At 34.9% G+C, this 26,194-nt stretch overlaps 1 protein-coding gene and 1 non-coding gene across 4 annotated transcripts in view; both read right to left on the reverse strand.

The window, feature by feature from the left end:
- The window catches only part of LOC111043754 (lysine-specific demethylase 3A-like), a 307,135-nt gene that overhangs the window by 193,572 nt on the left and 87,369 nt on the right, over positions 1-26,194 (reverse strand). For 2 of the 3 annotated variants that reach the window (XM_039426923.1, XM_039426922.1), the window contains exon 7: positions 11,093-11,195. In XM_039426923.1, the coding sequence (XP_039282857.1) occupies positions 11,093-11,195 (103 nt within the window). Of the gene's footprint in view, positions 1-11,092; positions 11,196-25,257; positions 25,787-26,194 lie in introns of those variants that run through there. The other variant, XM_039426925.1, reaches the window with a different exon arrangement.
- Trnad-guc lies at positions 2,141-2,212 on the reverse strand. Its single transcript has one exon. It is a non-coding gene; the product is annotated as a tRNA-Asp (tRNA).

A 26,194-nucleotide genomic window follows, 5' to 3' on the forward strand; every position in this document is an offset into this window, starting at 1 on the left:
AAACATATCATTCAATCTCTACAGAGCCTCTACATGGATACTACAATTCGTCTGCAAGTAAAGGGGGGTTTGACTGATGCCATTGGCATAAACAAAGGGGTTAGACAAGGTTGTTGTATATCGCCGACTTTATTTAATATTTATGTTGACGACATGTTACGCACATGGAAAACTTTAGTGGACTCAGGTATACAGCTCTCAACCCATAGTTTTGTGTATTCAATTATGTATGCAGATGACTTAGTGATAATTGAGAGAAATGAAGATTCCTTACAAAAATCAGTTTTCATGTTGGGCAGAGTTGCTGAAAATTACAATTTGAGAATATCAGTTATAAAAACCAAATCAATGGCATTCAAAGGAAAATATCCAATTAGAACCAAAATAGAATTGAACGGAAAATTAATAGAACAAGTGAAAAATTTCAACTATCTTGGTAATGATGTAACATAATGATAGGTAAGAGTGCCAAGACCAAATTCAACTTTTTTAGAAAATCGTTTCTATTCTTAGAAGGAAAATTCTATAATAAACTGCCTTCATCCATTGTGCATAGTGGCTCACCACAGCTGTTCAAGCGTAATTTGAAGACTTTCCTGTTAAATCTGAGTGAAGAAGATTTAGATAGTATGTATAATATAACTGTATTAATAGTTTTTAGCTTTGGATTTCTAATGACATTGATGGTTTCCAATATGGTGAATTTTGAACAAATAGTGTAAAATTGTTATAATTCATGAATATTATTGTTATGTTGTGATTGGATGTCATTTTTATACATATATAATATATATAGCTGGTAGTGGAAAAATCAAGTGAATGTGTCATCTTTTATTTTTATTATTATTTTTTTGTATTGGCAGTGTACTGTTATCAAAGTGATTTTTTTTATTTTTGTAAATACTCCCATAGGCGGTCAAGCTTTGAAGCTTTGCTTGTTTGTAATTTAATCAGAAGGATTCATTAATATTAATTTTCAATTCTTATTATTTGGTGTATTGTTGTATTATTACAAATTATTGTATTATGAATTTTTCTGATAAATGAAATCATTATTTCATATGATACAGATATTGATGTATACAATAAAATTTCAAAGTTTCAGAAAATATGTGTCACTATACATAGAAACCTCAAAAGCAAGACAAGAAACCAGAATTAAGTTCTATAATACCATTGCAGTTCCGACTCTCCTATATGGAAGTGAGAATTGGATTCACACACGTAGAATGAACAGTCGAATTGAGGTTTCTAAGGAGTGTATTTGGCTGCACTAGAGTTGATAGAATCAGAAATACTGATATAAGACAGGTTTTATTGGTTGCTCCTCTGCATGAAAGAATTATTCAGAATAGACGCAACTGGTGCAGTCATTTGGATAGAATGCCAACTGGAAGAATTTCCGTTGTAGTCCAAAACTATAGACCTACAGGAAAAAGAGATGTAGGGAGACCAAGAAAGAGATGGGTACCGGAACAGGTTCATTAATAAACCTAATCCCTGAAGTGAAGATGATGATGATGATTTGATAAGAGTTATTAGCATCACGCCTTGTTAGTTGCAGGAATTCTAGATATATAAATTGATAATTCTCTAATGAGAAGCTATCTTACCCACGAGCATCTTATCTTCAGGAACTCTTGAAGGAATATTTTGAATTGCAATCTCTTCTTACCTGAAAATAAATTAAAAACTTTATGTTAGAAAACAGAAATTATTATTTTTTAAGCCTTGATAGTAATAATTTTATTTCGCAACATCATAGTGATTATAGTGTGTGTATGATAAAGTTATTCTCTATAAATTAATAATAAACAATCTACAATTTTATCTGAATTCTTGCCAAGATCTTCTTCTATCAATATTTCATAATATTATATCCAAGTAACAATTGAAATGAGAAGCCTGATCAGTTTTACTACCAGAAGCAAAGCTGCAACTAAAAACAATAAATTATGAATTAATATTTCTCATGTGCTGATGATTCGCAAAAAGTAAGTTTTTTCCATTTCATAAAATAAAATTCTCAAGAATTGATAATATACAATGGGAATGCCTCTCTTTGTTCTATATTAATATGATTTTTAGGTGAATGAAATTTATTCTAGAATTTGCACATGAATAAAATTGCAAAAAAATCCTCCCCGGCGGGGAATCGAACCCCGGTCTCCCGCGTGACAGGCGGGGATACTGACCACTATACTACCGAGGATGCATACTACTTGTTGAGCGGCAAAGTTTATTGGATTAGAGATTTGGCAAGGACAATAAAAAATAATACATTACAGTAATATTAATTTTATTTCGCAACATTCTAGTGATAATAGTGTGTGTATGATAAATTGACATTATCAATTATATTATATTTTCACTTAGGCCTACTAAAAGAGAACATGAGATAAACTTTTTTCAGTTCAGACAATAGACAAAAAGTTATTGTATAACAACTTTTAGTTGAGGTGACTAACGTGTATAGAATCATAGAGAAAGGAAACTAATACAAACTAGACTTCATCTCTGATAGAATCAAGATCTAAAGTAAATTTTATTGACCCAATTATGTGTTCCAATTCAGAATAAAAATCCTATTTTTCCCATAAAGCTATAAAGGTAAATGCCGTACAAATTTTAGTAATGTAAGTATTTCTCTACTACCTTCAAACCAATAAAATGGTTTTGCTTATCATACTTCTAACGTATAAAACGACCAATGACTAAACTTAAATCTAAATTTTAAACTTATAAACTTCAATAAAAAACAAAATGCTATGACAAATATGACAAAAGGCTATTCAACTATGAATCACACAATTAAAAATTGAAACATATTTGCTGTTAGAATTATTCCAGCACCAATGTCCGTTTCCAGGTGTTTGAAGACAATATTATAGAACTTGGTTACATCGATCAAATTAATCATAACAGCGAATAGAAAGTGAGTATTGTAGGTAAGTAAAGTAGTTGAGTGCAAACTGGCTGGCTACCGTACCGTGAGTATGGTAGAGTGGGCGTGTCTCAACCATTATTTATTACATTATTTTCAGAGTAGCGTGATACTACTACTACTACTTATATGTACTGACCACCTATATATTTCTCCAATAACCACAGATATACAGAGCTATACATTACAGCAAATTATGCACGCTCTTTCATAAATATTATGAGTGTGCCCATTCTTTTAAATCAAACTCTCTCACAACTCACACTCTCCATTTATTCTATGCACTCGTATATCTTTTATCAAGATCTCGGATAAATTTATACCTTATAAGTGGCATGGTTATGTTCAACACTACTAGATAAAGACACTAAATAACGGCTATACTGTGAAACTAGTTTTTCTGCGAGCTACGTCACAACATCTAGCACAAAAAGTTTAGAAGTTATTATAATAATTAATAATTTCATTTGCTATCACACCCTCATATCTGGAACTGGTTAGAACGCATAGGGATGAAGTAATCCAGCCTGCAACAATTCCTATAACAAGCCTATCTGAGTTATAATCAATGTTCTTTGGCAGCATAATTCTTCCTTCCCTTTGTTATAATATTTTGTTCACTGTTACTTTCACCTTCTCTAGTACTTTGCTTAACGTTAAAACATTTTTATCACCATTCGATGAGATAGGGCCTACTGCATACAGGCCTGAATATTAGAATTTAAATGAATACAAAAATGTTTGTAGCAGATTTATAAAGCAATTCCACTTTTCCCAACCATTCCTCGCCACCCTTCCTTCCGTTCTAAAAATGAATATAATCGCTGGATTGGAATTGGAACGAATAGCTCGTATAGCTTTGTTTGATTTATGGCAGTTTAGTTATATTTTTGTTGTTTAGATGCTTTGGACAGTGATAAAAGTAGATGAGATCATATAGTTTTTAAGATAGGAAATTACATCTTGAATGATTCGTCATTTAATTCAAATTAAGGTACCCCTAAGATCTAATTTGCAATATCATCTATTACTGTACCTTTTTCCAATTAGATGTCCCTAGTCAAGCATCAAATGAACATCTCATAATCTCCAAACTATCTAAAATCAGACGCTGCCAGAAATCGAGCTTCAGTTTCAGCTATCAAACATCTCGCTTGCTTGCAGTCTCCCAACAAGCTCTAGGTTGCCACTATGAAGACTATCCTACTATGAAGAGTTCTACCACACGTATACCAACCAGATTATCACATAGTTCAGTATCAAGTATCAACACATCAATAGCACATAGCAAGTGCGTAGCTTAATGAAGTTGCAAGTACCAACTTTGAATGACACTTGGTCAAGGTTGGCCTTCATTGGCCATGATGGCTTCGATTAGCAAAGTTGGACGGTCGACTAGACCACATCGATTGGCGCACGGGATGAAGGTATCTGAACATCCTTCCCCCCTGATTAGATGGCACAACTTGCTCCATAAACGAAGCGGCAGCCGCCAAAGTTCCCCAGCGCCGGATAGATTTTTGCGGTCAGCAAATATTTTGAAACACGCCCAAAGTTTCAGGATGCAATGAGAAGCCAAAGTTCAGCCAAAGGCAGCTCACAACTAATAAGCTATAGCAGACCAAAGCTTAGTACTTCCAAAAACAACAACAACAAAGTTCAAACTTTCCCCGAGTGAAGTTTGGGATAGAAAAGAATAACGCTCACAAAGTCACTCCCTCCAATTTTTTTCTAAACTTTCTCTTCACTTCCGCACTTCTAGTTTCCTTTTCCGATTGCAAGAGATGGAAAAGTTCTTTTTCAATTTTCTTTCTCCAGAACTAACTACAAATCGGGTCAAACAGAAAAAAAATCTCGGTTTCCTCTGCTTTTCATCGTATCGCGCTATTTCAATTTTTGTTTCGTGAACTCTTCCAACTTCTGCAACCAGTTGAGAGAGTGCAGAGTACAATCTGAACCTCAAACTTTTATTCTATAACATACTTCTATACTATGGTAGCTATAAACATCATAGTACTGTAGCTGAAGAATCTGAAGTTGAAAGCATCTTAGATATGGAATATACAGAAAACCTATACAATTTCAAACTATTTTTGTATTTTACTCAGGAATATTCAAGATTGTTGATGAATGATCTGGTATTAACCAGATCTATTATTTAGGATTTGCTGTAGGCATAATATGGGTTTGGCTACAGAACCAGAGCACCAACTTGAGGTAAACATTTATTTTATGCCTATCCACAGTAAGCCTTCTCGGTAAACAGTAATATTATTGCTAGTGGGACAAAGTGACCGCTTCGATGTTTTGATTAATAGACCAACCATCCAATTAACCAGGAATGATTCAAAATAACACACAGTACATGGTGGGTTAGAAATAGTTCTGACTAATATGATAAACCTTACCATTGACCTAAAATAAGTTTAATTTAGTATGTTATTTCAGAACAACAATACTTGCAAGTGACATAGTTTCCAAAATTATTGGGAATCAATAATTAGGTCGTGATTTTGATTCATTTATTAAATACGTGGAATAATAATTTATCACAGAGTTTACTCTCATAAGATAAAGTGCGAAATCATTGTGTATGATACGAATACCAATAATTTTGTAGTTGCTTGGAGATGAGGAATTGTAATCAATAACAGCAACAGAGCACTGATAAATATGAGGAAAATTCCCTTCACCATTATTTAATTATTGAGTGTGCAAATAGTACTGGAAATGAAGAATTAATATTTCGAATTAAATTTATACTGCTGCAAGTAAAATGAACCAAGATAATGAGAGGGAATTGAATTGAATTATTCAGAGTAGATATACTGAGTGATTGAAAATTGATATTAATATAATTTCAGATCAATGTATCATACAGTATTGTGATTAAATTACTGCGTATAGAGATCATCAAACTCAAACTAGGTTTGAAGAACATTACAAAAGGGCTGTGACTGTAAATAAAAATTAGTGGAACATATAACATTAAACATAGCATTTATTTGGATTGATTGTTAATAGCTTCACTCTCCAAATATTGTGATAATTACAAGTATGAGTACCGGATTATTATTACATCGAAAATTCATGATTTCTCAACTTTGCTAATTGTAGGCTACATACAGCAAGAAACAAATCACTTGCACATTATTTCACTAACCGTATATTTGGGACCATGTTCTCTTATCTAAATTCGGGAGAAGAATAATTTCCCGATCACGTACAATGGTAAGTGATACATATAGAAAAATAATCATAATTAATTAATGAATTGTGGAATGACGATCCACAAGTAAAGTACTCAAATACAGTTTGAAATTTTTATCTGATATTATTACGATTGTTTCTAATTTGAAACTACTCTTTTGAATAAAAAGAAAGAAATTATCTACAAAATGTAGTTTCAAATTAGAAACAATCGTAATAATATCAGATAAAAATTTCAAACTGTACTTGAGTACTTTACTTGTGGATCGTCATTCCACATTCTTTATTTATTATTTTTATTTATGACACTGACGTAATAAAATTGGTAGATAAGAAATCATAAAGTAAATATTATTTATTTCTATTTCTCTGATTATTTCTAATATCGGGGCACCGAGCTTCGCTCGTTATTTATTTATTGATAAACAGAACTCAATTCTTTAAAATTATTGGGGAAGGACTAACAGGCACAGCCCAAAACTGTTTCTTCCCCGAATTTTGATTTATACACTATAAATATTCCAAAAAGTAGGTTATGTTCCATACACTTGAATTCAGGTAAAATTTTCAGTCCAAATATTTGAAAACGTAAAAGTTCTAATCAAGATTGTTTACATACCAAATTGAATAACAAAATAACACTCACTAATCACTTAGAACTGTAAAATAATGATTAACTTTGAATATTATGATATATACCATCTCATGTCAACAAATCAGATTTTTTTAAAATTTGAGTCAATTAAAATTTCTACATTTCTCGCGAGCTCGCGAGATACGGTAAGCTACACAGCTGATCTCCCACATATGCACACGCATCTTCTGTTATCGACAGACGACGAAATTATCATCTGTTTTTCTAAGGATGAATTATCCTTCTCATGTCCTTCAGCGAGTTTTACCAGGGATGAGACCTAGTGCAATCGAATTTTTATATCATAAACCTACTAGGTTCCAAATTTCGTGAAAATCATTAGAGTCGTTTTCGAGATCCGTTATCCGTTGAACATAAATAGCCTAATAACCAGATATAAATAACCAGATATAAAAATACCGGAATTGCTCGTTTAATATAATAGGTTTTTCTGTGATAAAATAATAAGGTAGTTCTTGTTTATTTTTCTTCCAAATTTATAAGTGATGACACAGTTCAAGAATTTCATTCTATTTTATACATACAATATCGGGGAACGAGCTTCGCTCTCGAGTACAAAAGCATAAAAAAAAGTATTACGAAAGAAAAAAATATAATAACATTCATATTTCATACAGAAATGTTCTATCTAATCACAGTAAATTGATATTAATTCCCAGAGGAAAGCAAAAATTTCCCTCGCAAAGGCCCAGTTGCACAAAAGCCGGTTAAATTTCAATCCTGATTAATTTCACGTGAACCAAATCAGAGAAGACCATTTCAAAAAGATGAATCTACTGGAATTAATCAGGATTGAAAATAATCTGGCTTTTTGCAACCGGCACTAAGTACCTGATTGAATGATTACAAAAGTTCAACAGCTGAGTCATAATTTTGACACAGTCCCACACACATGAACTCGCTCACTCACTTCCATCACCAACAGACGAATAATAATTATTATCAGCTGTTTTTCCAAGGATGAATAATAATTATCCTTCTGATGCCCTTCAGCGAGTTTTCCCAGGGATGAGACCTAGTGCAATCGAATCTTTATATTATAAACCTACTATGTTCTGAATTTCGTGAGCCGTTTTCGAGATCCGGTGAAATACAAATATCTAAACATATAAACAGAAATTGCTCGTTTAATAGTATAGGATTTTCAGCACATTCTATCGAGTAAAGCCCCGCACACACACACACACATCGATTTTTGTTAGTATACGACAATTTGCCGTTCTTATGAATTCAATCAGATTGAACGGAACTTGACATACATCATCTGTTTGAAATCATCTGTTTAATCTAATAGAATTTATAAGAACGGCAAAATAATGTAAGAACAAAAATCGATGTGTGTATGCGGGGCTTTAGGTATCTGAAAAAGCTTGAAAAGTTCTCGTAATATTATATAGTATGTTGAAAACAATATTATAATCATCAACAAAACTTTGTTGAAATCGATAATGCTTTACATCAAAAAACATGAAAACAATGTGTAGAAATTTGAAGGGGAAGGTTAACCTACTTTAATTAACATTTGCCAAGCTTTTGGGAACTGGATTTTGGCATGTTATTCTAGAATGCAGCTCACATGCGGGTGAGCAATTGACAGAGGTTTTGATGAGACACGAGCGGAGCACATCGCCCACGGCTGTTGGAGCATGGGGCTTGCCCCCTGGGGGGCTGATTGCCTACATGCCCACACCACATCCAAAATCCACAGCCAATCTGCACACGTTTAACCTTCCCAGTTGCCATCATAATGTTGACCAAAATTCGGCTTGTTATGGATGTGTATTGAACGACCAATATTGATCCAATGCCAAGCTGCCTGCCACCAAACGCTTTTGTTCATGTATCCTAATTGATAAACTAGATGTAGAAAAGCGAATTGAAGCAACCCGAAATGCATGGAGTGATAATCATGCAAAATATCAGTCAATCGAAAAAAAAAATAAGAAAAAACGAAGTTTTTCATGGAAATAATCAGAAGAATATAGGAAAAAGGTGTTCCACACACTAGCAAAAAATGAATAAATTTATTACCCCTTTATTTAAAACTAGACTAATGATTCTTCACATAGCTTGTCCATGTATATAAAATACTATCCATGAGGTAAGAGAAAGGAGACCGGGCCGCCGAAAGCAATGGATGAACAGGTAGAAGTTCTAGTGACCCTTCAGTGGTCGCCTATTGTTAATGAGTTTCGACATTTTCGTGGTCTATTGTTAAGGATTCCACTCCGAGGAATAAATTGGTGGCCCAGTCTGATTACTTAGAGCCATTTTCAGCTGTAAACCAGTGGTAGCCTACATTGATTGGATAAACACACACATTACTCTCGATTATAAGTACAAATTTAGTCAAACTAGGAACGTATTATTTTATAAAGATTTTTTAAGAAGACTTGTGCCATGAACACACGCCGTACGCTTTCCATAAGCTGATGCTACAATTATCATACTATACATTATATTGAATTATTTGATAAATATATTCTTACAAATAAATATCATCAGGTGATGAATAGCGCACGTAGTGTGTAACCAAGAAATTGTATTTAACTCAAGTTGGTATGTATACAGCTTGTGAGCAAGTTGAGTGTCATCAAAATGTACCATTAGAAATAATTGAATAACAAGTACTTGAACACTGATTCAATAATAAAGTGAGAACACAAGTAACAGGTAAGGTGGAAAGTAATAGATGAGTCCCTACCAGCTAAAACTGCCTTCAAGAAAGCAGACGGGGCCACTCCGGCCACTAATAAGGGTAATGAAGCGGATTCAGAGTGTGATAGAGTGTGATATTCGAGAGTTGCAGGATGAACCTTTTGGGAACAATAGCCCAGTGTTCAGGTAGCGCGGCCCCATCTCCTTTCCCCTATCCATGTATAGTGTGAGGAAGTATTATTCTTATGTCACAGGACATCAAAGTTCTTTGAACGGAGTCAAGCCTAGAATTCATTACTCATCAAATCTCTCTCAAATGGATTTCCATTCTTTTCGTAACTTGTAGTCAACTCGACTGTGCTGTGGGATATTCTTATTATGTTTGAAGCAAAGTTGATTTGCTGTGAATCAATGATTACAGGCGATATCCGTGGAATATAATTCTATTCCTCATTTCTCATCACCATTCTTCTCATTACCAAGCACCTGTCTTGAGCTCTTGTGGGCATCACTCGCAGCAATAATATAGATGATATTGTTATTAAGGGTAGAATAGTTGTAACTTCTTATTACGACTAATAATTCATTCAATGAACCCATCATCATCTTCAACATTAATCGATTCATTCATCATTATCCGAACCCACTTCTACTTTTCACTTCGGGAAACTATAATAAAATGTATTGAAACTTATCCAAGATGATATCATTCCATCAGTAAATTTGTTGGATCAATGTTGAGTTTGGAACTAAGTACTTCCTGCACAAAGGACGTTTGTTAGCATAAGTTGAGGAAGTGAGCTTCCAAGTTACAGTGCCACAAAATTTACACAACGCAGCCGATGCGATATCCAATCAAGATACAATATTGATCACAAATTGCTTCAAACTTGCCCTTTCCAATCCAACTTCACTTGCCTAGTTTTGAATTCAATTTCCTTACAGTGCTCTCCTTCCTCCTTTCACTCGAATTTACTTTCTCATACACTTCAAACATCATCTCAATATTCATTCACAATTATCAATATGTCATTATCATTCTTTCTCATTTATTCAATTGAGAGAAACGAGATATCATTAACTTGATTATTATTATATGTGTTTTTGTAATAAATAAATGGATGAGTGTGACTGTATTGAGAACTTAGTAGACCAACGAATCTTTTCTCAAATAGAGACATATCTATATTGATCTCAGCTATTAAAATTCTCTCCTACGCAACTCTTCACTGTATTATTATTGTTAAGATTACTCTTGATATATATTGTTTAATCCTATTGTTCTCCATAATCTCTGGAACAAGACACTTTACAACCCAACAAAATGAATCCATTTGAAAAATTTTTTATGCCCTAAGTGGCTCGCAAAGATTGTTTATGGTGTACGTGTGATTTGATCTTTAAAAAAATAACAAATAACTATTTTCATCCCTAAAATGTGATTAATAAAGAATAATATAGATTTATATAGTATCGAATATTTCTGATGCAACTCTATAAATTTTTGAATATTAATAAAAAGTAGTAATAATATAAACAGCAATATTACACAATTTTATGGTTAATCATTGAAGCGATACATTATTTCGTTAATATTGTTTAGCATTTGTTTGATGTGAGCTGACCTTTATTGTTGTTGGGTGATGGTGTGGTCTGCACAATGTGATTCCTGCGGAGTTTGCGCACCTCGGTCTGCTGGTGCCCCGACACCCCTCCCCTATTCCGCGCCTGCAACAACCATCAACAACATCTCTATTATTATTGATATTGGAAACTTTATTGATAAAAATGGAGTGCAATTACATAAATAAAATTTCATAAAAAACATTGAATCCTCCAAAGTTATAAATTTGGATTGATTGCTCAGAGCGTACTGCAAGCTGGTCAAAAGCATCCAGACTTTCTAAATATTTCATAACTTTCAACAATAAAATAAATACAATATTCAAAAGATTATAACAATTTTTCTTTAACTGTAACTGATCCCGTGTTTCGGATGGACACGTTAAGCCGTCGGTCCCGGCTGCCTGAAAAGCAGTCGTTAGGTCATGTCAGAGGCCCTGAAATGGATCAGTTGCGACTTGAAAACTCTGACACCAGACCTGAGCCAGCCAGGTCACTCGATATTAATATTATTATTATTATTATTACCTGAAAATTATATTTTAGAAGTAGAAGTTATTGAGACAAGTACACAGATTTTATCACTATGAGGCTTAATATAAGGACCTTAATTAAATTGCAAGCTCTCTTGTTGTAGGCTACTGAATTTCAATATTCTTATTCAGCGACAGTAAATCAAATAGTACTTGTTCAATTACTGAGAGAAATCACTGTATCAATTGAATCGTTCGATTGGATTGTATTGGATTACAACTAGCTAATAGAGGAATTGGAATTGAAATATTTGATCTCCCTGGGTGAATATATATATTTTATTCGATTCAATTCACATTAAATGCTATTACTTTTTTTTACTTTCATAATAATATGAAATACTCGTGAGTAGTAAGCTTTATGCATGAAACTACATGATTGGATTACATTGAAGTATATCATGCCAATAGTGTAATTATTGGTTGAATGTAAAATATTTGTTTCTATTGTTGTGAGTCTATATCTTTCCTGTAGTTAAATTTTATCATAATAAGAGCAATACTTTCACAGCACACTAATTCACATATTTGCAAACAGAAATCTTAACGTGAGTGAAGCATACTTGAAAATATAAAGACTGTAATGATGACCAGGGTTATGGAGTAACGCGAGCCTGTATGAATGAACAAATCATAGCGCACAATCCATTTCATAAATCACGGGCATTGTGATGAGGAAACCCAATTCCATTGAAACGTAGCGCGGTAATAAATCTGCCTGTCGAATAGCTGTTCAGCGGAGAGTAATGGTTTCTGGTAGAAGATCAGAGCCGGCCAAAATTAAGCACTCTATCAGCTAGCCCCGGCTTGCACCACTCAATAAACACCCCTTGCCAATTAAAACAATTGAAATCCATGTTGTTGAATGTTACAGTCTGTATAACTGCATAACCGTTTTTTGTATCACAGTTTGGATAATTCCTATTTGATGAGTCAGTCTGTAACTGAAGGTATTTCCAAAGACAGTTGTACCCTATGAATATAGTTTAGGAAAAACAGTCATAGGTATCTTATGTGGTTATAATGTAATTTTATCACTTTCAGTACATTATCAACTTTTACATTCTATCAAACCGTTCAAATAAATCAACAATTATTATCGAAGACAAATAAATAATCAAATGTTATTTTTAGGATACCGTAATAATGAATGTTATTCATAAAGCTGGGAATTGAGGAAAATCTAGCATAACTATTGGTTATTTTGGAATAAAAGAAAATAAAAGTAGAATCAGTTTAAAATTTGAAAAAAGATATAATCGATGAAATATTTACATTGATTCTCGACCACTAATCTTGGATACATCACTAAATAATAACATCATAAGCTTACACAAATAGCAGCGAACAGAGCAGAGCAGAACAGTAGACACACCTCCCACCATGCTGAGATGGGACATAGCTTTGTAGGTAATCAAATTCCATGAACCAATCTGTACCAAGTTCCAGGTACAGAATTTGAAATTTCCTAGTGATTTAATAAAGCCCATCCTATTCCAGTCCTGTAGTTCATGATGCAATATCTGCCAGAACAAATTTCCAAGATAAACAGATAAGGTAGAAAGAGAAAACTGAGCTAAAATAATTCAAGCCGAGGTAAGTAGGCCTGACAAGGTAAATACCATAGTAAAGAGATGGGAATAAAAGATTTCCTGAATGGTCTGTGATGGGCGAAGGCTGTAAAGCGGCGGCTTCAGTGCCGAATAGCTTGCGAAGATCAGTTGCCCTCTTCCTCCTCCTCCTCACCTTTTCGTCCTGGAACAATCTTGCACAGTTTGCTTTGCTCCTTTTTCCCGGGTCGTTTCCATTCTTCAAGGTCAGTGCACGGAAAGAAGACTCCTCGGAAAGAAGAAAAACAGGAACAAAAGAGAGACAGCAATGGGAAGTTGCGCCTTGGCATGCGAATTACGCTGACAGGAGTGAGGCGGTGGGAGGATGGGGGAATGAGCAGCCTTGAAATGGGTGCAGACAAGAAAGGAAACTGGTGAATGAAGGGAGAAGGGTGGTAACTGGAACATTTCGGGTAGATAGCGAGCCTGGATGAGGAGGGAAAGAGGAAAGAAAAAGAAGAAGAGTATGAGGTGGAGGAGGAGTAGAAGCAGAAAGGAAGAGGAGAAGGTGGATTGGAACGGGAGGATGAACTCACAGCAGCATGCTCATAAGATGTGAGATGAGGGAAACGGAGGAAATTTAGAAGGCGATGGAAAGATAGGAGAGAGGACAGCATCGTACTAGACTGAAGGGCTTTGAAACGAGACCAAAAACGCCATCATCAGCATCATCATCATCTTCATCACTATCATCTCCTCTACAAGTACTTGCTCCACCTCCACTGAGTGCAACAGAGACAGAAAATAGGAACTTCGTAAAACCCCCACTTTTCTCGACTGGAAACGTGAAGCGGCATCATGACGGTCGTTGTTCGAGATAAGAAACAAAGGGAGAAAAAGGATATGAAGAGGAAAAAGGAGGATTCAGCCAGACTAGACAGGAATCCCCGGCTCAATTATGGAAGGAGAGCACAGTGCACCGAAACTGGTGGTGAATAGAAATTTACGGTTTCGTTTCTTGTGGATTGGATGTCAGTTGAACTCCGCTTCCAACAGTAGGCCTAGTAATTAGTGCAGCAGTGCATTAGTTCAACGTGCACAAGAAAATTCGTTCTCAAATTACAGCTGCTTGTTTTGTTACGTAACACACAAACATTAGTAATGGCAACGTGAATGAAGTATTTAGTTTTTGCCCTCATTTCAAACATTAATCGCTTTTTCAAAACTGTAGAAAACAGTGTGTGACAGTGAATTTATGTTATCAGAAAATTTGAAAGTTCAAGTACAGTAGTAGTCAGACAAGACATGCAATCTGAACATTGCGATTTGCCTGAATCATCAAAAATGCAATGTTCACCAATACTAGAGTCTAAAGGTCAAATCTAGAGAAACAAGCAATCAATAGTCTACAATTTTTTTAAAGTCTGGTACTTTAACAAATATTTCCGGACTTTTGAACGATTGATAAATTTTTAACCATTTTTCTTGATGGTCTGTGATTACTGCAATTACTTGCAAACTTTTTAGTTAATCCTTTGTAGGTCTCGATTCTCGAAAAAAAATACAGATCCTTCTTGAATAACCAAGGAATAAACATAACTGTTAATAACTAAATTTGGGTTCATTTTTCCAATCCAACCATAGCTACAGTTAGCATTTTCAATCACTATTTACCATTGGCATCTCTTATTATGTAGTGCAGAAATTTCATTTATAAAAAATACACTTACTTAAGAGGAATGTCATACACTAAGAGGAATGTCAGAAATAAAGAGGAATATCATACACTAAGAGGAATGTCAGAAATAAAGAGGATCTGAAGGAAACGCTTTTCTTTGGAAGGCCAAGGATGTCTGGCTGGTTTCTCCTGATGTCAGAAAAGCTTCACCATTATATTTGAGTCCTATCTGGAATGGGAAGGTGACCATTTGTTTGCTTAGAAACATTTACATTTCTGTAGGGATGAATTTACATTGCTGATGAATGCAGAGTAACTCTAACCACAAAAAATAAATTATTGTGGAAGGGTTTCGTAGAAGGATAGGACAGTAGTAAGAAATATCAGGTTCAACAACATCTAATATAATAGTTATTTGGATGAAACTGGTGAAATGAATTCAAATCGTTTACGCCACAGCCAACACGAGACAGAGACGAATTTAGTGAATCAGAGCCAACAAACGGTCCCAAAATTCCAAACTCAAACAGCATGCGGCAGGAGGAGAGGGAGGAGGATGATGATGATGTAGAGGAGTAAAAGGAGGAGGAGGTGGATGATGAAGAAGAGGAGACAGACCGGCTAGCTGGTTCGTGCTTCGTGTTTGGCAGACAGCCAGCGAACAAGAAGAAAAGAAGAGAAAAAGAAGCAAAAAGAAATAAGAGAAGATACACAAAACACGGAAGTTCTCAATTTAAACCAGTGCGCCTGCGCCCACAACAGATGACAACAGAAGTAAATGGTCCCACGCCTGCTCATTCCCCCCTCCCCCTTCAACAATAAGAAGCAACACAAACGAAAAGAACGTCAGGCCACTTTGCAACAATTCAGTAATGAGCTTTGCGTCATTCCCGACCCGACATATGGAAACCTGCCAAATTTCATTTGAGAAATAACTATGTTTTTTCTTCTCAAATTGAAAGATTTTTACAGCTCAGACGATGGAATATTGTTAAGATTTAATGAGCCAAGTAACCTATAATAATAGGCTAATAAATTTTTTTTGTTCAACAGATTCATTCACTAAATGAAATGTATGATTGATCAATTCGGCAAATACTAATTTTTTTAGCATTACTGAATATTGTTGATAATACTACATTGAAATACAAATTGGAAATTTCATCAAATCTATATTATAGTGGTTTCATCATCTTTTGGTGATCATTTAACTCATCTAATTTAAATTGAACAAACCCGAAATTTCAATATCAGGCTCAAAAACTTAAGAAAATTCAACTTCAATGAGCCAAGCCTTGCATGAGCAATGCATTTCTTCTATCACACCAGAATCAATAGATTAATGACATTTAAATGCAGTTAACTTGGCACTGAGACATAATTATGGTTATGAGGCTCCAAAAATACTAAGATCTGATTTCTAAAGTCGGATACATGTACATAGTACAGTCGTACATTGTACGAAAGAAGATTCCTGGGTCGATTCACCCCACCAAGACGCTACTATGCGTAGCAATAACATTTGATGATTCAACTATTTGACTCAACCAGCAGGCATACCGTACTTTATAATTAGAAATACAATAATATATTTATAAAATTGATATTATTTTATAATTAGCAGTCAGGCATGTGCAGGTGGCTCTCTTCTAACTCCGCCCAACACCGTACCGAATAACTAACTATATCATCTCATCAGTCTACTACAAATATTTATTAAGTACTCGATTTCATCAGTTATAATTAATATAACAATTATAACAACATTGTTATATTTGTCTGGACTAGCTTGAACCCTACCTATATAGATTATTGATTCGAAACCTGTAGGAGTATTCGTCTCTCATCAACTCTTCCCAATACCCATTACCCCCCCCCCCGGCCAATGTGGGCATCACTCACAATACGTAAACATATAATATGTAATAGAAATTCGAATCGAAAAGTTTATAATAAAGGGAACAGGGAAATATTCGCTGAATGATTTTACTGAGAAAAATTCATTTCTACCAAATATAAATTCAAGATATAAAAAATGGAAAAACTTGAACTGAATAACTGGAGCTGAAGCTAGATCTCATTATGAAGCTATCTAATTTCAACCAGACCTTCTGATATCTGGCATCATACTTTTCGTTAGAATAGAAAATGGAGAGAACTAAAACAAAAATGAATGACAGAGAATAGAAAGAGACCCAACATCTTGTAATAGAGGACCAAAATAGAAAGAACAAAGCACATGAATAGGAACAGTTAATTGCACAGCGGTGTAGAAGAGATTCATCAAGTCCTCTGTACTTGTTCCTTTTTTCTTATTTGTTACAGACCATTTTCCTTTATCATCCATCACTTTGTTTGAAAATCACCACTAACATTATCACCATCGTCATCATCCACTTTAAAATCTCTACAGTACACAAAGACGGAGCAAAGATGAGGAGAAACATGAAGCATAAAACAAGAAGTACAAAAAGGAATCCCGTTACCTGCTTGTTTCTATTCAAAGTCTTTTCTGGAGGTTACCTCCCCCCCATCTAAACCCGTCACCTATCGCCCACCATTTCGACTTTCCTTCCAGCATCAACAGCTGACAGCTTCCAGGATGAATAAAAAAAGGAGAGTAAAAAGGAAAGCATGTCTGAAGAAAAATTAAAAACAGTCCTAAACGGTACACGCATATATCAATATTACCTGATAAATAAATGATAATAAAACACGAACAGTATTTTATTCCCAAATAGACCAGGACATGGTATATTCCAATAATTGACTAATGAATAGTGATGTATTTATTCATTTCCATGGAGTAGTAAAGAAGATTATTATATTAGAAGCATTTTTACAATCTTCAAAAATCAAGTGATATTAAGTCAAGAGTAATATTATATTGATTGATTTGCAGAGTTCAAAATAAAATATAGTACTGTACAGACTAAAGACACTAACCATTGAAAGATGAATTTAACTTCATCTCAATAAGAGACACATAACCTAGCTACATTTGGATTTTTGCACAGATTAGAATTGGAACCGTTTTGGACTCTGTGGTATTCTTCAAGAAGTTATGTAATTCTGAATAAATAAATGGATGTTTATTTCACAGAAAACTAAAACTACTACATCAATTACATAACATATTGGATAGTTCACAAGTACATACAATAGTTAGTTTCATAAATTTCTTATAATGTGTCTTCTACATGTTTAGTGTTTTCTGTGAGGAAATTGACCGACTCCATTACTCCATTACGGTTGAATCATTGAATAAACAGGATAAATAGAATAGGGACGAAAAAACGAAATCAGAAGATAGTTGATATTGATCAATTGAATTAAATTTATGAGGATATTCAAGCAACAAATGAGAAAATGCTATCTATGGTGGAAGTGCTCTCAATATAATATTTGATACCCGAGAATTCAATGAACTAATAGTCTATATAAATAAATGAAAATGTAGTAGAATCCAAAAAACATGTTTTGAATAAAAATCCATTCTCAGAGCCCATACTTGATGTAGTTGATTATGCTAAATGAGGACATGACTTTTTCTTCACTTTAAGTCCTTTCTGCTTTCAACTTCTCATAATGAATTCACTCAAAAATAAAAGTAAGCTCTTTGTAATCTTTTTCGTCTTACTTCAAGACAAGAAATTCATCTGAGAAGTATACAGTGCTTGAACCTGAAGTACATTATCTTATGAAATATTCTCAAAGATAGGATCAGCTCAGGTGAACGCGTGCAGATAATTCGCAGAAATCCAACAGTTGCTGTTTATCAGCACATCCTGTCAAGATGAGCTCCATCTTTGACTATAGAAAGAATTCTTTCTATAGTGAAAGGCTCCATCCTCCATTGCCAGCTGCCCTTATTCCAAGCCCAGTTGTCTGTATGCGCAAAAGCGAATTATTTATTTTTCTTTTATTTTGGCGCCAGAAAGGCCTTTCATCAGGCGATTTGGCTGCAACCCAAAGACCTGCCAGAGGTTAAGCACTTTTCTCAGAAGCACCTTTATAGCTGCTCATTAAAACACGTTCAATTTCAAAGGCATCAACAAAATTTGGACGTTCTGGGAATGAAAAAAATCAAAAGATTTCTGCATAAAATTGAACGAGCAGTAATTGATATGAGGTGTTCTAAATTTAAAAGTTCCAAATCAATATCTCTATTTCAGTGAGCTCTGGAAACTTTTCCTGGGCTATGAAACTGAATTACTACACACAGTATTTAAATTTAAAAATCATGCATTTGATTACTGTGCATCATTCCAGTAAATTTATTACAAAAAAGTAAATTTATCAACTCAAAAAGCCTAACATACCACAATATTAATGAAAAAAAGAAACTACAATCAAGAGAAATCAAAACTCTGATTAATATTCAAAATAAAAATCTTCATCATTAATTCAGAATTCCTCTTACAATAAAAGCAAAAAACTGAGATGGTAGGCTGTAGAACTCTACTAAACACGGTTTAGAACTCAAAGTGATCTTATGATAAAGTAAGGTTATATTTGATCACAATAATGTACAATAACTATTAAAATGTTGGGGTTTTAAAGTGTGGTGATTTGCCCTTTAATTGATGTTACATGCAAACGGCATTTTTAACTCAAGAGGAAAAAACGTTTGAAAAACTGACTCCCAACTTTTCAGTCCTCAATCGCCTTGTACCACCCAACTTTGTTGAAGCTAAAACTTTTCGTCGACTTCTTAATGGAAAAAACTTTCAAGCCTCTTGTCTGCAACCCAACAATGAAAATTAATTTCATAATACTCTTTATATTTAGAAACAAATACTAGCTGTTTTCCACTTTGTCACAAAAAACGACAATGAAAACTAATGGAAAAGTAGCAGATTATCTGAGTAGCAGAATGGTGTTTAACTGAAAACGTGATAAAGTTCCAGAAAGTAGGAAAGTAAAAAGTGGCGGAAAGTATTTGAACACTAAAGTGAAATGTGATGCGACAACCGTCAACGAAAGAGTGTCCAGCCAAGGAGAGTACATTCAACCATAGAGAAACAAATACTAACTTATATTCCCTTATCTGTGGTTCAACCTTTCACACATCAACATAGAAATTACTGCCACATTCATAACACTCCTGAATACACATCTACAGACAATTTCTATCTCAAAAATTATAGTAGAGACTTCACTTTATTACATACAAAAAATTAAGAATAGATAGTTTCGAAAAAAATACAATTTTGAGTTCATCGTCTCAATCATGAACTGCATGACTTTTTTCTTTTTTTTCCTTCTCATTTTTCTATTTCTATCTTGTTTTTGAAGTAATCTGTATTAATTACTGTGCTCATCTATTATACTTTTAGTTTTACATAATTGTACCTATAATTACATGGATTCCATGGAATCCAGTTGTTATGAAAAAAAGATGAACCAAAAATTGAGTCTGAAATTGTAAATGGTGCATTTTTATATTCTCACCATTGAAGAATAATGCTTATAGTTTATTAATGTACAGTGCTATTTTATTTTGTACCACTGTGGGTCTTATTACACTCAGTGCAAATTGTCATGTTGTATAAATAAATAAATCATTTTATGATTAGATGATAACATACTTGAATGAGTACCATTGTGAAGATTAGTTAATATGAAGCATCAATTTGAAGTCTGAATAATTTGAAAATTAATTATAAAAAATACAATTATTCAGGAATCGTAATATTCCATGATTTGGCGAAAGAATAAGTACAATAAAGTGTAGTATTGAAATACAGCTATATATTCTAGATTGTAGACTAATGAAAATAAGGTTTTAATGAAAATGATATACGAATATAGAGCATCGCACCACTGAACAATGACTGAAGTACAACTTGCTGAAGAGCTGTCATCAGAAAGCGACGCGAATCTGACAAGTTCCTCAAACTAATTAATAGTACTAGACTACAAACAATTATACATTGTAAATGCAACAAGGCCTGGTAAGGTGACATCAAGAGACTATTGACGATAACAGTTGTGCCACTCCCACCCCCGAAGCACCATAGCCAAGTTGGGAATCAATTAGAAGGCACAGCGCACAGTTGAGGTGATGTTGATTGGAGGGATGGGTGGACGGCAACAGGCAACGTAAGCAGTTTACCAAACATTAATAACTGAGAGAAGACCTTCAAAGTCTGAGTCTGACATAATCATACGCTTGCATACATAATAAACGCCACCCAGTGAAGGGAAGCGGTCGAAGGAGAAGATCTCGAAGAAGAAGTGTGATGAGAAGAATAATCATAAGAAAGAGAAGGGAAAACAAGAGATGGAGAAGGTAGAAAATCAGCGTGAGGTGGGTAATACTAAATAGGGAAAGATTGTGAAACGATGGAGGACTAAGCGGAGCAGGGAATAAAGAAGGAGGAATGAAGGAGATAGAGGAATAGGAGCGATAAAATTCAGTGAGAGGAAGAGGAGAAAAATTGGATAAGCGAGAAAAGGGAGAAGTAGATGATTGAGGAGTATGAAGAGAATGAAGGAGGATAAGTAGAAGATTGAATAGAGAAGGAAAAGTACAATCGTGAAAAGGGGAGGAGAAGGAGAAGGAGGAAGATAAAGGATGAAATTAGAAAATTATTGAAACAGGAAGACAAAGATATGACAAGTCTCAGAAAACGAAAACCTGGAGGAAAAGAAGGTGAAGAAGAAGGTGAAAGTAAAGATAAACTGAGATAATGAGCAAAAGAAGAAGAAATAGAGGAGATGAAGTAGAGGAAAAGGAAACTGGGAAGCCGAAAAGGGTTGTCCAAGGTGAAAGAGAGACGTGGAGAAGAACAGTACAGAAAAGAGAGGATGAAGGAGAAGAGAAACAAGATGTAAATCGCTCTTAACCTCAATGACGGCCCGTTCGTTCTTGAACATAGTTCTCAGTAGAACTTTGTCAATTTGGAATTGCTGCGAAATTCTCCCCCCCCCCACACTCACTAGAGCCCCATCTTTCAGCGACGACCCGAAATTCCTTCTCCTTGACGTTTCAAACTGATCTCGTGGTCTGAGCAAACTCCAACAACCAAACTCCCTCCCGCCCCCTCACCACGCCAAAACAATCCACAATAACATACTCTATGAGATATTGAAGGGTTGGGATGGGTAGGGGGGTAGATCCGACACCATCTTCCTGCGGAACTTCTTGAGTGCTGCAGTTGGGACGGTGATACCGATGAGGGGGGAAGGGTAACGCAAATTTCAACTACAACAACAAAGAGAGACGCTTGCGAGAACATAGTTTACATCCTCTCGCCACTCCCCTACCCAACCACCATCCTTCACTCACAACTCAAACGCTTCAAGGTTTTGAAAGCCATCCGGAACAGGCAAACCAAACTGAAACACGTGCTCCACTTTGTTGTAGCCACCTCACTCACCCTTCCCTCCCCAGACAAATGAAGTGCCGAAACTTGCTAACTTTATTGCTCTCAATTATTACAATATCCATCACTACCTCTCACAGATCCAAGAAACCCCAATAATGCACTATTTCGGCTTCATCAACTCGTTATATCGCATGATGATTCTGAATCCACCTAAGACAGCCATACCCTTAGTAGGCGAGGATGAACAGTTGAGAACACTTAGCTATTGAATTATTTAAATGAATTTCTCACTTGTTTTATGTACTTATGAACACTGAATTCAGATTTTGTTGTGATGGTTGGAAAAATAGTGAGAAACGAAATTAGTGTGTTCATCCCTGCATTGGAATTGTAAGCGTATTACCACTGACAACACCTCAGTCTGAGTGCAGGCTTGGTCTCAATATTAGTGAAGTGGTTGGTGATCCTGAAAAATTTTAAGATTTCTCCAAAGAAGAAAAACCACTTTCTGATCGTCTGTTGGCATAAGATGGTCCGCTAAGATGTTGGCATAAGATGGACATCAACTACAAGCTAGTTTTGAGTGTGTAGGAGCATAGACAAAAAATAGCATAAAGCATCCCATAAGCATAGGCTATCCCATGGAAGACTACCAGCTTCACGAAAAATAGCTACAGTACTAGGACTATTGGCTTGAGGGCTTTGAGTAGAATTTGTAACATAAATGCCCTATACCATGTACCCATATCTTCGTATGCTATATTTCTCCATTGTGGGGGTAATTAAGAGTAAAATAAAATTAGACAATTACAGTTCCATTTTTGAGGTTTATTGAAACGCGTTTCATTGGAGCTCGGCTGCACTGTTCTGGGTTAATCTCCGTTCCACTAAATAGAATTTGACGTTTCATGGAACGCATTTTTCCGGTGTGCATCGCGCGATTCGATGATCGAAAACTATCGCAATTAATAAATTTGGAAATTTTCCAACATTACCAGAGTTATTACTAGGAAACAGGATCCAATTTTCAACATAAAATAGCAATCTATTTAAAAATTTACTTCGACTACAAAAATGTTTGACTCGTACAAAATACTTGAGTCAAAGACTAGATTCGTATTGATTCAAGTAACAATTTGTTAGAAGTTCGCTTTACGTGCGGAAAGACAGCTGAAAAACAAGAATATATTTATTTCACGTCTTATCTTCTTGGAATAAACTTTTATTCGAGGGACTGCTTGACTGGATAACAGTTGTTGGAAATTTTATTGCCTATAAACGACGAGACAGTCGTAAAAAGATCAAGATGGGTGACGTTTGTAGAATAAAGAAAGGATGATGTCGGATCGGAAGGAGCAAGTGGGAAGGAAAGAATGAAAAAGCATCTAAATCGAGAAGAACCAGGATTGAATAACTTCAACTGCCATCTTTTATGAGGGAAAGTTATGAAGTTGCTGATCCTCTCTTGTTCACCAGAATAGTGCATTTTATTATATTTTTGTAGGTTTCATTTTAGTTTTTAGTAGGGTTTGATAAATGGGAGAGAGAAACTATTCAACTGCACTAAATAATAACTAGGGCATAGAACAACAAATTATGCAATAGGAAACACCATGATCGCTGGAAATATTGAAGCTAGTAATTCAAGAATTACCTAAATTTATCATTTACGATCTTTTATGAGTAGATCGTAAATTGAATCCGAAAAATTCACAATTGAAGACTTGTCTGTAACAGTGCCTGGTGAAAATCAGTGGTGGGAGGGGGTGAATTGTATACAATCGTAGAGTATAGAATATGACTATAACAAAACAAAGAGATAATATAATTTCAGATTGATTAAATCTCATTGATGAAAGTAAAATTAAAAGTATGAAACGTAATAATAGTCTATGGATAATGTAATAGAATATGATGTATATTGGAGGTTTGTTCTAATTTCAAACAAAAGTGTGAAAATAGCTGAACAGAGCTCTATAAAGGAGCATAACACCTCAGGGGATGGTTATTTGACTAGAAAGATTGAGAATGAATAGAAAATGGGTCAAGGAGACTTTCCACCAGGCAAAAATCCATTCACATATACACGAGAAGAACAAATAGACCGGAAAAAACGAGGGTTATTGAGAGAGCTTGGGGTTGAGTTCTTGTGTTCACCCTCCACAAAAGTCATTTCAAGATGAATTCTTTTCAGGAACTGAGACAGAACTATTCTTTGTTTGTCCAAAATGTTTGTCTAGATATCATTCAACAAAGGAAGTGTTTTCCTCAGGTCCGTTTCTGTCGTCCGTTGTAGCAAAGTATTGATTTGTTCCATTCTCAAAGAAAATGGAAATGTGTTAAATAGGATGAACGAACAATGGTCATTCGTATAAGGGAGCGATGTCGTGACAACAACCCTCTTTTACAATTTTATTTACAACTGTGATATAAGACTAAATATGAATTTCATAAACATTAGGCACATATATTTGATTAGCTCAATATAGCACACTCAAAAAAATTCAATTGGATATTAGTTTTCCCTTGACGAAAGAATAAAAAATACTTATAGGCTGATTAGAACGGAGGAAATACGTTTCTAAATCGAAATCCCATTCGAATTGAGTACCTAATGTTAATGTATAATCCTTTTGGAAAGGATTGTTTTACCTTCTCTCTTTTCACATTTTTCTTTATAATAATGAAATTAATTTGATTATTCTGAGTAAATGCTTTTTGCTTTCTTTTCACATTTTTCTTTATATGAATGTAATTAATTTGATTATTTCAACTGTGTAAATGCTTTTTGCTTTCTTTTCTTTATTTACTATATTACAAAATGAATATAAGTTAAATTGTTGTTTCTTTTAATTGTATAAATAAGGCTCTTTATGGATCTCTGTGAGCCTTTGTATGTAAAGAAAATGAATGAATAAATAAATAATGTACTCATGATTTTAGATCCTAGTAATACCTTTATTCTCATCCACTATAGAGCAAGTAATTACAAAAAGTTTAACAGCTCTTGATTCATTCTAATGAAAAACTTTATCCGTTGCAATTCACATGAAATAAGATTTTATTACTCACGTTCTTGCGTAATCCGTTTCATACAGATGAGTAATCCATAATATACACCCAAATGAAGCCTATGTTGCTTTAGCTACACATCCCAAATAATAATTGAGACAATGGCAAACACTCTCTTCTATGTTGAGATCATAGAAATAAAACTTTTTGTGAAAAGGTGAGACAAATTTGAAAGATATTTCAAGACACAAGGAAACACTGGCACGTTTTAGTCGACAATAGTTTCAAAAAAGAAGCATTGTCAAAAGTCAACGGTGGACCAATCAGAGACGCGCTGTAAAAAACAAAATAAAACCGACTGAACCGGCATTCAGGTTGGTCGAGTCAATGACCTTTGCCGTGGCTGCAATAATTCACCACAAGACAACTGGCACACTACAATATTACGTGATGGCAGAGCATAGAGCAACAAGGCAACAACTATTATAGAGTTGCAGACAACGATCGTTTACGATTGATGAGAGATGCTGTTGCCCAGAGGAGGCTCCTCAGAGAAAGGTCGTAGTCGTCTCCTCGTCTGGTGAGAGGAAACTCACTCACAAAATTACTGTACAAAATACAGAGACACGTCAGAGATAATCTCTGTAGCTAGGACGAGCGTGGAATGCCCTGACATGAGGTGGGTTCGGCGATATTCGGCAATGTTCGGCCAGAGTCGGCTGAGACAAACGAATTGATGGATGGATAAAGATGAGGGTAAGAGGGGGGTGGGGCAAGGTTAAATGCAATAATAATGCTGAAATGGACGGGGGGGACGGATTCTCGGCGGCAACGACACGAGCACAACAGGGTCAACTCAACGTGATGTGCGTGCAATCTCATTTCATCAAGGCATGCACGTGTGCGTGTGAGTGTGCATGTTGTGTGTTGTGGCAAATTCGCAGTCTGCATTCAACTCAACAGAGCAAGGGTGAGGTGGAGGGATGTTGTGTTGAAC

The sequence above is a fragment of the Nilaparvata lugens genome, chromosome 4, assembly GCF_014356525.2.
Source record: "Nilaparvata lugens isolate BPH chromosome 4, ASM1435652v1, whole genome shotgun sequence".
Taxonomy (NCBI): Eukaryota; Metazoa; Arthropoda; class Insecta; order Hemiptera; family Delphacidae; genus Nilaparvata; species Nilaparvata lugens.